General features: G+C 38.1%; 1 protein-coding gene across 1 annotated transcript in view; it reads left to right on the forward strand.

Annotated features, from left to right (window-relative positions):
- Nucleotides 1-14,795, forward strand: part of RABEP1 (rabaptin, RAB GTPase binding effector protein 1) — a 106,665-nt gene that overhangs the window by 63,285 nt on the left and 28,585 nt on the right. Inside the window, exons 7-11 of the mRNA XM_037066262.1 lie at nucleotides 1,355-1,533; nucleotides 5,601-5,732; nucleotides 9,695-10,162; nucleotides 11,396-11,500; nucleotides 13,333-13,449. Coding sequence (XP_036922157.1) covers nucleotides 1,355-1,533; nucleotides 5,601-5,732; nucleotides 9,695-10,162; nucleotides 11,396-11,500; nucleotides 13,333-13,449 — 1,001 coding nt within the window. The remainder of the gene's footprint in view (nucleotides 1-1,354; nucleotides 1,534-5,600; nucleotides 5,733-9,694; nucleotides 10,163-11,395; nucleotides 11,501-13,332; nucleotides 13,450-14,795) is intronic.

Genomic DNA, 14,795 nt, shown 5'->3' on the forward strand with positions numbered 1-14,795 from the left:
CCCAGAAAATAGTATTTGAATGAAAGAAGACAGATAAAGATTAAGCAGCAGTGTAATGACAGCTTTAATTGGTGGAACTAGAGTTGCAGCCAACTTAGTGCAGTTGCGTATCAGAGGTGCTAGGATTGGATGGAAGTATATGGGGAGGCAGCAGTGCCACAGACAGGCTTCTTCAAAGAAGTTGTTCTTAAGTGTGGTTTTGAAAGACAAGTAGGTATTTTTCAAAGCCGAGCATAACATTCAAGGCCATTTGCATGTGGTATAACAAGGTAAGGAAGTGAAAGAAGTGTAGTTCATCAGAATTAGGATACAGGAGGCAGTGGTGCAAAATGTGAAACAGAAGAGGTAGGTAGACATGGGGCCAGATCACTGAGACCTTGTGCTGAGGATTTTGGATTTTATCCTGTGGGCATTAAGGAGTATTTGAGGGTTAAAAAATCTTTTTTCTTAAATAACTTTATTGAGCTGTAATTCATATGCCATGAAGTTCACTCTTTTAAAGTGTATATTCAGTGGTTTTAAATATAGTCTAATTTCAGAACATTTTTATTATTCCAAAAAGAAATTAATTCATTGCCAAGCATTCCTATTCTCTCCTCCATTCCAGTCCCTGGCAGCCACTAACCTACCTTTTGTTTCTGTACATTTGCCTATTCTGGATTTCCTTGTAAATAGGATTAGACAATATGTGGCCTTTGTGTTTGGCTTCTCTGAAGGATTTTAAACTAGCGAGTAATATTAATTTTGCATCTTGGAAAGTTCATTGTAATAGCAGGGTGGAAGATAGAATAGAGAGGGTAAAACTAAGGGCAGGAAGAATAACAAAGGGACTACTGTTGTAGTTGTCTAAATTACCAGGGCTGATCTAAGGCAGAAGGTGGCTTGCACCATAATGCACAGGAGGCAGCATTAGTAGACTTCTGTTATGTTAGTAGGCTTCTGAATGTGTTGGGTGAGAAAAAGTGAGAAATATGAGTTGTCTCTTGAGTGTCTGGCTTGGGTAGCCGAGTAGGTGGACATAGAGGATGATACTGCCTATTCTTTTTTCCATAGAAGATGGTTGAGCCAATGAGAATCAACAACATATTTACAAATATTTTTTGATTTATTCTTAGAGGTCAGAATTAAATGGGCTCAAGGATTTCTGGGTAACAGATGTATCAGACTGTATTAAAGAGAGTTAGGCATGCTTCCTAAACCTTTGGCCTTTAGAGCAATGTTTCCCAAAATGTATTCTCTTGAAACTTTTTATGCAAGTTACACTATGGAAAGAATTTTTTTGTCAAAGAAATTTGGGAAATACTGTATTGCCTACTATTAAAATTCAGTGTTTTTGATTGGGGGATTCTTACAGTGTGCCATCTCTTGGAGCAAGAGCGACAACAACACAACCAGTTAAAACATACATGGCAGAAGGCCAATGACCAGTTTCTGGAATCTCAGCGTTTGCTAATGAGAGACATGCAGCGAATGGAGATTGTGCTAACTTCAGAGCAACTCCGACAAGTTGAAGAACTGAAAAAGAAAGATCAGGTGAATAGCATTTTTGTAGGAATTAGCTTACTTTTTTAGTTGTGCACCCTAACCCACCCACAGATGTGTGACTGCATTATTTTATGCATATTAGAGGTTGACTAAAGCCTAAATAAGGTGCTGTATGACGTTTCCAAAAACACCCTATCTGCATTTGAGAGATTTTGTTTTTCAGTTTTAGAAATGGCCTTGCCTGGAGAAAAAAACCATTTAGCAGTGATCTGCTTCAGAGACCGCAGGGTGCAACAGCGCATATTTCTGAAAAATATTTTCTCTGTAGTTCAGTCCAGTTTTCCTAGGACTCTTGAAGTGTGTTAATCCAGGCCAGGTCTTCCATAACATTGGTCTAAAAGCTTTATTAGAAGATGACAGGGAGGGGATGGGGAGGCTGAGTGATAGGTAAAGGCAGGGGTCTAGAGTGCTGCATGTCCAAGGTTCTGTTTGCCTCATGTGATTTAAAACATTATTTAAATCACTTGAATAATATACAGATACATCCTTATGTTAATATTTTGTTTTTTTAAGCACAAGGTAAAGTTATATATATAAAGCGAAAAAGATGCTTCTTGATAACCTCCCACACTTCCTTTCCCAGAAGTAACCACTTTTTAAGTCAGGAGTAGTCATTTTGGAAGGTAGTCTTCCAGACCATTTCTATGTATTTATTGGAATACAATTTATTGGTGTACTTTTAGGAATATTTTTTTTCAGTTTTTTCTTAACTGGTATCATAGTTTAAGTATTTATAACTTATTTTTCTCATGGCATTATCTTGGATATATTTTCACATCAGAGATTTCTCTGTTTTTAGCTGGTAGTATGGATGTGCCCTGACATAATCCTTGTAGTGGGCATCTGAATAGTTTCCTTTTGTGTCACTTTAAACAGTTGTTGCAGCTGATGTCCCGTACTGTGTTGTATATGTGTACAATTATTTGCCTAGGATAGCTGTGTAGAAGCTTTTCTGGTATTAGAAATATTTTAGAATACCTCGGTGACTTTAGATGACTTGGGTTAGATTTGTTTTTCAGAAGTTTCTTCCTTTTTAATTTTCTATCTATCTATCTCTATTTATCTATCTATTTTAGAGAGAGGAGAAGGGAAGGAGAAAGAGAGGGAGAGAACCATCAATTTGTGGTTGCTTCTTGAGCACCCCTCACTGGGAACCTGGCCAATAACCCAGGCATGTGCCCTATTCAATTCAGTATTGGGAATTGAACCCAGCAACCCTTTGGTTTGCAGATTGGTGCTCAATCTACTGAGCCACACCAGCCAGGGCTAATTTTCTGTTTCTTAATTCTAACTTGTTCATCTTGTGTGTGGACATAGTTGTCTTAAAGATTCAGATTCTTTTTTTAAAAATATATTTTATTGATTATGCTATTACAGTTGTCCTCTTTCCCCCTTCACTCCCCTCCACCCTGCACACCCTCTCCCACCCACATTCCCTCCCTTTAGTTCATGTCCATGTGTCTTAAGTTCTTTAGCTTTTACATTTCTCATACTATTCTTGCCCTCCCCCCTGTCTATTTTCTGCCTGTCATCTATGCTACTTCTTCTCTGTACCATTCTCCACCCTCCTCCTTCCACTCCCCTGATACTACCCCTCCATGTGATCTCCATTTCTGTGGTTCTATTCCTGTTCTAGTTGTTTCCTTAGTTTTTATTTTAGGTGTGGTTGTTAATAATTGTGAGTTTGCTGTCATTTTACTGTATATGTTTTTTATCTTCTTTTTCTTAGGTAAGTACCTTTAACATTTCATATAATAAGGGCTTGATGATAATGAATTCCTTGAACTTGACCTTATCTGAGAAGCACTTTATCTGTCCTTTCATTCTAAATGAAAGTTTTGCTGGATTGAGCAATCTTGGATGTAGGTCCTTGTCTTTCATGACTTGGAATACTTCTTTCCAGCCCCTTCTTGCCTGTAAGGTCTCTTTTGAGAAATCTGCTGACAGTCTGATGGGTACTCCTTTGTAGGTGACTGTCCCCTTATGTCTTGCTGCTTCTAGAATTCTCTCTTTCATTTTAATCTCAGATAATGTAATTATGATGTGCTTTGGTGTGTTCCTTCTTGGGTCCAACTTCTTTGGGACTCTCTGAGCTTCCTGGATTTCCTGGAAGTCTATTTCCTTTGCCAGATTGGGAAAGTTCTCCTTTATTATTTGTTCAAATAACTTTTCCACTCGTGGCTGTTTCTCTTCCCCTTCTGGTACCCCTATAATTTGAATGTTGGGACGTTTAAAGATGTCCTTGAGGTTCCTAAGCCTCTCCTCATTTTTTTGAATTCTTGTTTCTTTATTCTGTTCTGGTTGAATGTTTCTTTCTTCCTTCTGGTCTACTGCATTGATTTGAGTCCTAGTTTCCTTCCCATCACTGTTGGTTCCCTGTGCTTTTTTTTTCATTTCTCTTAGTGTGCCCATTTTTCCATCTAATTTGTGACTAAAATCAACCAGTTCTGTGAGCATCCTGATCACCAGTGTTTTGAACTGTGCATCTGATAGGTGGCTATCCCTTGGTTGCTTAGAAGTATTGGCTCTGGGACTTTGAGCTGTTCTTCTGCTTGAGCCATAATGTTTTAATCTGTTTGCGTCTGTTACGTTTGAGGGGCAGAGCCTTAGGTGTTCACCAGGGCTGAGCAACTCCCATTGCTGGATTGTGACACTGTATGTGGGGGCGGGGTCCGAGAAGGAACAATGGCTGTTTGCTCCACTCCCTGTTGCACCTCAGTCCCTTCCACCACTTCCCCCAAGCAAATTGGGCCTATATGGTGCTGATTCCTGTGTGGGTGGGCTTGTATGCGTTCTAGGACCCTGTGGGTCTCTCTAATGTCTTCTGTGAGACTGGGAGTCTCCTTGCGCCTCAACTCCCACAAGTGTTTTCAATCGGTGTTTTGAGGCTTTATTTCCTGGCGCTAGGACCCTGGGTTGCGCGATTTGTCTTGCTCCCCAGTTATCTGTGTGTGAATGTGGGACCACTGCCTGGTCAGCCAGCTACCTTGCGCACGGTACCCTGCTTCTCAATCACCACCTTGCTGGGTCTTCCTGTTTCCACCCCACGCTGGGGTCTGCCAGCCGAAACCTGGGTACCCAGGGTCTGGCCGGTGCTTCCTTGCACGCCCCAGGTGCCTTGGATGCCTGGTGTTACCGCTTCCTGTGCCATGACCCCTCTCTGCTCAGTAGCCTGACTCTGCCCCACTTACCGGTCTGAATGAATGTGTCTATTTTAACTCCTTGGTTGTCAGACTTCCATACAGTTCAATTTTCTCTCAGTTTTGGTTGTTATTTTGTTTCTAAATTTTTGTTGTCCATATTTTGGTTGTTCGAGGAGGCACAGTGTGTCTACCTACGCCTCCATCTTGGCCAGAAGTCCAAGATTCAGATTCTAAAGTACAAATTCAGTCATGTCCCTCCTGCTGTCCATTAAAACACTGTTAATTCCTATAACTGTTCATTTAAAGCCTTTATTAAAATTTATTGAGCTTTGCCCTGACTGGGTAGTTCAGTTGGTTAGAGTATTGTCTTGATATGCCACGGTTGTGGGTTTGATCCCTGGTCAGGGCACATACAAGGATCAATGAGTGAATGGATAAATAAGTGGAACAACAAATCATTGTCTCTAACATTTTAAAAAATTACCAAAAAACTCCCAGTAATACTACCCAAATGAAGTAGGAGCTAATGGCAGATCTGAGGTTTGAGCCAGTCTCTGATTCCAGAGTCTAGGCACCTAATCACCACCCTCCTTCCATATACTTCACTTCTCATGTGCCTGTGCTATTTTCAGTCACATCAAATTATTCAGTATTCTGCCCTGGCTGGTGTAGTTCAGTGGATTGAGCACAGGCTTGCAAACCAAAGGGTTGCTGGTTCGATTTCCAGTTAGGGCATTAACATTTCCAGTTAGTGCCCTCACGTGTGATTATAAGACAAACTTAAGTATCCAGTTTTCTCTCATCATACAGTTTGTGTTTTTTATTTTTTTGTTTGTTTTGAGTGGCTAGAACTACATGAATCATTAAATATAGGTTACGTGTGTAACACATTTTTTTTTTCGTAACATTTAGGAGGAAGATGAACAACAAAGACTTAATAAGAGAAAGGACCACAAAAAAACAGATATTGAGGAAGAAGTGAAAATACCAGTAGTGTGTGCTTTAACTCATGAAGAATCTTCAGCCCAGTTATCAAATGAAGAGGTATAGTGAATGTGTAATTAAAATAATTGTGTACTATTTTAGCTTTTCATATGTTAATCAATAGCATTGTTTATATGGTAAATGTATAAGTATTTGCTAAAAATTAGATAAAATGATACTTACTTGCAATCATTTTTATGGTATTATAAGTACTGTTTGAAACATACTGCAGTTTCTCTCATAGTCTCTGAAATAATTCGATGTTATTTTATCCAATGGTTCCAAAAGTAAAACATTAGAAGAAATCTTTAATATCTGCAAAGTCTTCTTTTATATGCATAATGTTGATAATACTTTGAGCTTTTTGTTTAAAAGAGCTTATCTAAAATATTGAAACACTTAACTCTCTATACCATATATTAAGTATTAACTAGTATTAGGTCTTAAGCTCTGAGACTAGTAGGTGAAGTTTGGCGGATTGTGATGGGGTAGAACATTCCAGGTATTGGGAATGGGGAGAGTAGAGAGACCTGGGGGAGAAAAGTGTACAGTGGTGCTCTTATGGCTTCATCACCTCTAATCTACAGTGTGGCAAGGGCCTCCTCACCAGGTTTCCTGTCCTCAGCCTGTCCCACTCCACTGCAGCCTCAGTGCTGCTATCAGATTTATTTTTCTTAAGTGTGTCTGCAGTTAGGCCACTCCCCTGCTCAAACACTGACTCTCATTACCTATATAATTAAGTACAAATTCCTCACTCAGAACACTCATAATATGCACTCTGTTTTAGTGACATTGGTTGTCTTGTGCTGTACTTCCCAACTTGCATGTTGGTTTCTTCACCAGGAAAGCTTATTTTCCTCTGCCTCTCTGAGCATTGAAATCCTTCTACTTCCTCTTCAAGACTCATATTGGTATCTCCTCATCAGTAACAGAAATGCTTCTCTTATCTTGCCTCTAGGGTAAAAACTAAAAAGGGTTCCTACCTTGGCATACAAGGGCCTTCACAGTTGAAAGACCCTTCCAGCCGTACTGTGCTGTCCATTTCATCACAGCCAGACCTTTCTATTTACTGTCATTGCTCATATGTCTTGTTTATACTGTCCCTGCTATTTAGAACTTTGTACTCACTCTTCTGCTGCTGTCTTCTCTCGCCTGGTAAATCAGTTTCAGTTAAATTAGATAAGGGTCTTACCCATTTTCAGAGAGATTATGTTTCTCTTTGGTTAGCAGATTTACTCTGAGCCATGTATAATAGTCCTGGTGGCTTATATTCCCATGTTTATGGGTTGTTTGACATTAAAAAGAAAGTTAAAAAATGCTAGTGGACATTGAAAAAGTATGATGTAGTTGTTTTTCTGCATTTTTGTTTTGGATCATACAATGAGAACCACTTGGCTTGATTCTCTGTGTATTTTATTTTAATAATTAGATTCCCAGGAGAGTGTCTCAACTTTTGGTATTGCCAAATATTATGCGTATTATTTTTATGTGTGTGTGTGTTATGCAGAGTCCTGTGTCCAGGAATGTTTGAAAAGGTTTCAAACTTTTCCAAAAATATTTTAGCAGGAAAATAGGAAAGGGAGATTTTTTTGTGATTTGCAGTGAAGCCTTTTTCTTATTTTTGATTCTGTCTTAACAGATCTATGATATATTGTGTATAACATTATTTTCTGACATTTGAAATATCTTGTAGACTTTCATATCTGATATTTTGCACATTTGTTTTGTGTTGACAATCATGACAATTTAGTCTGTCAGTTTAAAGTTAATCTAGAATGCTTTGGAAACTTAGATTTGTTGATAAAAAACATTTAAATTTATAAGACCTCATCTTCCTTAACCTGATTCTTAGAAGATGCTTTTTGCACTGCAAAGGTAATACATGTTCATTATGGAAAATTTGGAAAATACAGGATGGTAAATAAAATAAAACTGATAGGTAATTCTATTGCTCAGAGATAACTGCCAGAAATATTTTGGTATGTACCTCTTCTTCCCCTCTTTTATTTTTATTTCCAAAGTTAACATACATATGTTTCTATTTGTACTTTTTCAACATAATCCAATTGTAACTCTGCACAATGTTTTATATCTCATTTTTCCCCCACTTAAGTCTGTTTTTAAAGGTTTTGACACATCAGTAAATGTTTTCCCCCAAAATGATTATTGTGGCTGGCATATTTCAGCATGTAAATGTATCATAATTCCTTAATCTCCTACTTACTGATTTGTGCCCATGTTTTAATTTTTCAAGGTGCCTGAGTGACAACATGGAGAGGTCAGTTTCAGTGAAAGACAAGTTTAATGTTATTCACAGTCCTCTTTGACTGTGTAAGTTCTTGGGAAAAGAGATGCTGAGTTTGAGGATGCAAACATTTTTAAGGTGTTAGAACATACTGTTAAGTCATCTTTTGGAAACATGAAAGTTTACAGTTCCTGTAGAAGTGTTCCTTATGCTGTTATATCATGGTAGTGTGGTGTTTTTAAATTGGCCATCAGAACTTTTCTGTCCCTGTCCCCTTTTCTGTTTTACAGCAGCATTGTGTGTGATAGTATTAGCTGTTAGGCTCCTTTATAAGTTCACAGAATGGGTTCCCAGTTTTTATTAGGATACTTATTTTGGACCTTTGCCATAGCTAGTTTAATATATACTAGGTTTGTGTTCCTTCGTCATCTGGATTTCACACTTGAAAAGTCTTTAAAAAGAAAAAAGTGGAGAAATTAACATTAAAAGTTGTCAACTTTTTATTATAACACCAAATAAAGATGTAAGGATATTTTTAAACATTTAAATAATTTTTATTTCACAATCTTTTCTAGTTCATAGAAGGGAAAGCATTTAACCACAAAAAGTAGAAAGACTATTATCTTAAAATAAAGGCTAGTACTTTAAATTTGGTATATTTAGTTTAAAAAAAACATGCCGCATTTTCCTTGTTTTCTGATCCCATTAGCTGTGTAACTCCATCACATGATGGCACTGGTATGCTTTTAGATTTTGGGAATGTGTTGCACCATCTCTTTTTTTTAAATTGAGGTGAAATGTAATTTAAAATTAATCATTTACAGTGCAGTGGTAGAAAAAAATTTTAAAGGAAAAAAAATACAGTGCAGTTGCATTTAGTACATTTATGGTGCTGTGCAACTGTCACTTCTGTCTAGTTTCAAAATATTTTCATCATTGCCCAGAAGGATCTGTTGATCCCATTCTCTTTTCCTTGCAGCCTCTGGCAACTGCTGGTTTGTTTTGGGTCTCTATGGACTTACCTGTTCTGGACATCTTATGTATTTGGAATCAAGCGATATATGTAACCTGGCTTTATTCACTTAATGCACTACATTTAATGTGTTCATTACACTGTGCCTGAAATTTAGTTTCCATCATACCACATTACCCTTGTTTCACTCTGCCACTCTGGCCACTCCTTCCTCTGTCCATCCCCAAAATGTGCTTCTCAGGGTTCTGCCCTTGACCCTCTTCTCATTCTACAGACTCATCTTAGGTTTTTTGGTTTGCTCTTGTGACTTTTATTATCATTGTATGATGGTTGCTCCCAGATCTCTGTCTAAAGACTTATATGTCCCTCTATTGGGTGGACCTCTGTGCTTGGATATACAGTAGGCATCTCACATTCAATGTATTCCATACTGAATTTCAGGAAACCCCCTCTAACTTCATATGTGTGGACTGAATTCCTCTCCTTGAGCCACCAAAGCATTCAGTACATAGTTGTAGCCTATCATTTTATTAAATGTGATATTCTGAAAGCCTCCTTACTTTTTTCCTCATGAAATCATAAGTATCTTGAGGTCTGAGATTGCTCACAGTTGTATCTTGAGTGCCTGGTTTAGTGCCCAGTGAATAGAAGACACTCAGTGAATGTTTGTTCAATAAATACATGAAGGTAACACACTAATGATTATCGTGTATAATGTGGCAAAATACTTTTAACATGTGGCAGTTTTCCTTTTTGAAAACTACAGAGAATTGTCTAATGTAGCTGTGTATTTTCACATTTCAGGAGCATTTAGATAGTACCCATGGTTCAGTCCATTCCTTAGATGCAGATTTACTATTGCCATCTGGAGATCCATTCAGTAAATCGGACAATGACATGTTTAAAGATGGACTCAGGAGAGCACAGTCTACAGACAGCTTGGGAACCTCAGGCTCACTGCAATCCAAAGCTTTAGGCTATAACTACAAAGCAAAATCTGCTGGAAACCTGGATGAGTCAGATTTTGGACCACTGGTAGGAGCAGATTCTGTGTCTGAGAACTTTGACACTGCCTCCCTTGGATCGCTGCAAATGCCAAGTGGGTTTATGTTAACCAAAGATCAGGAAAGAGCAATCAAGGCAATGACGCCAGAACAAGAAGAGACAGCATCTCTCCTCTCCAGTGTCACCCAGGGTATGGAAAATGCTTATGTGTCTCCCAGTGGCTATCGCTTAGTCAGTGAGACAGAATGGAATCTCCTGCAGAAAGAGGTGAGTTATCTTTCTTTTTTCCTCCCGAGCATTTTGAGCCATACTGGGTGACTCTGGGAGGTGTTGTTCATTCAGAAGATAATCCTTGGAGTCGGTGTATGCACATGGTACTAGCAAGTGAGTGTTAATCCATATCGTCTGACCCTTGCCATAGTCTGCTCTAGTTATTCAGGTGATTATGACAGAGAAGGAACTAACTGGCTAATTGCATTGAGTGTGAACTTCTGTATCCTGAAGTCACACCTCTGAAATTGGAGCAGTCTGCCTGAATAGTGTAGCTAAGTTATGCTATTTGGTTTGCTTTGGTTTGCTTTACAGTTTTTGTAACCTTAGTGTATTCCAAGATTCCTGTTTTTTCATCTTCCTTTGAGATCCGAAGTGCAAATGCTTGTCAGCAGTTGATGCTGAGAGTGAATTTAAGGAGGAAGTGGAAAATATAGAAGAGAAAAAAAGAAGCCTTCAGTGAGGTTAATTTTCCTCTTAATAGTGTTTGCAATTCAGGAGTAAGGTAGGAGATAAAAACTTAAGTATATACTTGCATAGTGGTTTACAGATTACAGATCACATACCTCGTTTCTTTGAGCTTCTTGATAATAATGAGGCAGTGAGGAAATGATTGTCCTCAATTTACAGATGAAGAAATTAGCTCAAAAGATGAAAGAGTTACTTGAATTTCTCCTTTGACTTAGCAGCAAAACCTGGGTTAGAATCCAGGTTTTTTGACTTTGCAGTGCTTTCCTTTACCCAGGATCACTTCTCTTTAAGGAAGCTGCCAGTAAGTAGAACAGCTTATTAAGCCTGAAAGAAACTGTTCTCTAACATGTGAGAAGGTGCTACTTAATAGTTCAATACCTACTTTGTAATTGGAGCAGGTGAAATGGTTAATTGGCACTGGTTCCTCCTCTCATCCCCTTCCTTGGTTGGGTTTAAATTATGAGTGCCATGGTGTACTACCTTTTGCTTACTTTGTGCTTTCCTCAAATGTGGTGTTTTGTGGCACTTAGTCTCTTGGTGGTAAAGTTGTGCCCCTTGTTTTCCTATCGAATTTCTATTAGAGCTTATGACTTTTAGAATCCAACCTTATATTGTAACTTCTTGCCTTCAGTCCCTGAAGAAATTATTTACTTGATGTTCTTCTTTGAGCAACATAGGTGAGACTATGCATGTGTTCCTCAAGTATGTAATGTAGAATTATTTTGTTCTGCCCGATAAAGAGGTAATTTTGCCCTTCAGGTACATAATGCTGGAAATAAACTTGGTAGACGTTGTGATATGTGTTCCAATTATGAAAAACAGTTACAAGGAATTCAGATTCAAGAGGCGGAAACAAGAGAACAGGTGAGTTTCTTTTGGGTATGCCAAATTGGTGAACTGTTGTAGTTTTCATTAAAGATGCAGAATTAATTGCTTTTCCCCCCTCCAATTTGCTTTATGAAGTGTATCCATCTTGTTAAATATGAAATAATCTGGTACATGCAATGTCAGGTACATTTCCAGTGGGAGCACATTAGAACCTCTGCCGTTGTGTACCTTTGCTTCCTTAGCTTGCCCAACGCCACACAGCCAGCTTACTACTTTCAGAAGCACTGCTGCATCTTCTCTTCCAACCTTCCTCTGCCCAGCACCTAAGAGTGATAGAGTCATGAGTGTATACACATGGAAAATGCTTTATGATACGGAGACTTAGGGAGATAAGAGGTTGACTATTAAATGCTTAATTGAGTATTAATCGGTTTTGGAATCTTGCTTATTGCCTACTTGCTATAAATTTGTTGAATTGATTATGTTAATTAATAGGGTCACAGAAATTAAGATTAGGTTGATCTAGAATGCTGGAATTGACAAATACCTTAACAAATACAGTCCCAAATAATGGGTTCCTTGATAACATTTAGGAAATAATGTGGAATTTCGTGAGAGTAGGCTTGTGAAAGTATATGTAATGAAAAGATAATTTTTTCCTTACATTTTCTCATTGTCTTTTGATTGTTAGAAAGACTGTTCCCTTAGTCTTCAAAATAAGTTTAAGCATATTAGAATGATGGTTTAATATTTTCAAATGCCATTGGCATTGATTTCCTGCATATATGCATGCTTCAACTGCTGCTTGGCATTTTGCTGAATCCTGGGTATTCAAATACAGAGAGAGCACAGTATTACTGCCCATAATGAGCTTTCAGTGTTGCCAGCCAAGCCATCAGTTCAGTGTAGTTTGTTCCTGAGGTGTACACACAGAACTCTAGAGCACAGGTGTCAAACTCATTTTCACTGGGGGCCACGTCAGCCTCACAGTTGCCTTCAAAGGGCTGAATGTCATTTTAGGACTGTGTAAATGTAACTACTCCTTAACAGTTAAGCGAGAGCTCAGTGCTGCCACTGGGTAGAAACGAGGTGTGGGCAGGATAAAATAGGTGGAGGGCCGAATTCAGCCCACAGGCCTTGTGTTTGCCACCTGGGAACTAGAAGGACAGGGGCATCTAACTTAACTTTGGGCTCAGTTGTGTAACACTTGCGGGTCTAAACTTCTTTTAGAGGCTGGAGTAAAATTAGGAAAAGAAGGAGGGAAGGGTGTACAAGGAAGTAAAAGATGTACAAAAGAACAGAGTTGTGAAGGAAAGTGATGTGTTCTAGGAAGTATAAATAGTACATGTCGCTGGGCAAAATGTGTGTGTGCGTGTATGTGTGCACGTGATAAAATAATGGGCGAGGAGACTGCAGGATGGTCATGATGAGACCACTGAGGGAGGGAGATGATTGAAGGGATTTAATCTTAACCTGAAGACCTCAGGAGACATTTAGGGATTTTAGTCAGGGAAATAATAATATGACTTGACTTTTGTTTTAGAAAGAATGTATGGTGTTAGTATGGATTGTAGATTGGAGGCACAGTATATACTAGAGTCAATGAGGCCAGTGTGCTAGCCCACAGGACCCAGGAGGACAAGCAGATATTTAAAATGGGATAATATATGTGAAAAATGACTTAACAGTAAGCATAATATAGTCATCAAATTAGATCATTCATTTCTGTTTTCCTGAATTGGCGAATCTATGATGTTTTTCAGGGAAAGAAAACATTAAATTTTTTTTTTAATTTTGGAGTTATGGGTTTTTTCAGTTTATAAAAGAATTCTGGTATTTCCTTTTAATTGGTATTTAAAATTGCATAGGTGAAAAAACTACAGGTGATGCTAAGGCAAGCAAATGACCAGTTAGAGAAGACAATGAAAGATAAACAGGAACTAGAAGACTTCATAAAGCAGAGCACTGAGGATTCAAGTCATCAGGTAAATATGGGTTTTTAGAATGGGACCCATGGGAGGTGACTGGGTTGTTTAAATTACAAAATCCTGAAAATGTAGTAATGTTTCTTTCTTGCCCTGAAGATTGGGCAGTTCTTTTTTCCTTCTTACTGTTGGGTTTTTTTTTTTTTCTGTTTTACAGATTTTATTTTTTAATAAAAGTTTTATTTATTTTTAGAGAGGGGGAAGGGAGGGAGAAAGGGAGAGAAACATCAATGTGTGGTTTCCTCTCACCCATCCCCTACTGAGGACCTGGCCTACAACCCAGGTGTGTGCCCTGACTGGGAATCAAACTGGCAATCCTTTGGTTCGCAGACCAGCATTCAGTCCACTGAGCCACATCAGCCAGGATGTTTTACAGATTAAAAAAAATAACTTAAAATTACTGGTTAATGAATATTAGGGAGGCCAATTTTCCTTTCCCCTTTGATTTTTATTTGCTTTTTCCGATGTACAACACATTTGCTTGCTGACAAGAAAGTTACTGATTATATTCTTTGTGACTTTTTAAGAAGTATAGCATTCATAGTAGAAATCCAGACATACCAGAACTCACATCTGTGTGACCACAGATGTTAAGATCAAGTAATAGAACATTAGTCAGTACCCCAGAAACCTTCATTTGCCCCTCCACTTACCACTCCTTCCCCAGAGGTAACCATTGTCCTAACTTCTAATACCATTAGATTAGTTTTGTCTGTTATTTTTTAAATTTTAACGAATAAATCATGTAGTTTGTATCCTTTTGTGCCTGTTTTTCTCCATTCAGCATGTGAGATTTTTTACTCGATGTGCATATAGCAGTATGTTCATTTTCTTTATTGCATAGTTTTACCATTGTATGGATATATCACAATTTATATATCACAGTGAGCATTTGGGTTGTTTCCAGTTCTGGGATATTATGAATAATGCTACTTTGAATTCTGTATAGGGCTTGTTGCACATGTATCTGGTACGTATAAGCCCAGGAGTGAAATGTCTGGGGCAACATGTTCAAAATGTGTGTCAACTTTAGTAGATATTAATGCCACAAATTTTATAATGTGGTTGTCTGCATTTTTATTCCCACCAGCAATATATGAGAAGAATTTCTGTGAGTCCACATTTTTTACAAACTTCATTTTGTTATTTTAATTATAGCCCTTCTGGTGGATGTATAATGGTATTTCACTGTGGCTTAGTTTGCATTTCTCTGATGACCATTGAGGTTATTCAGCATCTTTCATGTTAATTGGCTATTGGGATATCATTTAGTGTGTGCGTGAGATTCCTTCTCAAGTCCTATGCTCATTTTTTCTTTTTGTGTTGTGTTTAAAAAACCAATTCCC

The sequence above is a fragment of the Sturnira hondurensis genome, unplaced genomic scaffold (genome assembly GCF_014824575.4).
Source record: "Sturnira hondurensis isolate 20B ecotype Veracruz unplaced genomic scaffold, ASM1482457v3 Scaffold0016587, whole genome shotgun sequence".
Taxonomy (NCBI): domain Eukaryota; kingdom Metazoa; phylum Chordata; class Mammalia; order Chiroptera; family Phyllostomidae; genus Sturnira; species Sturnira hondurensis.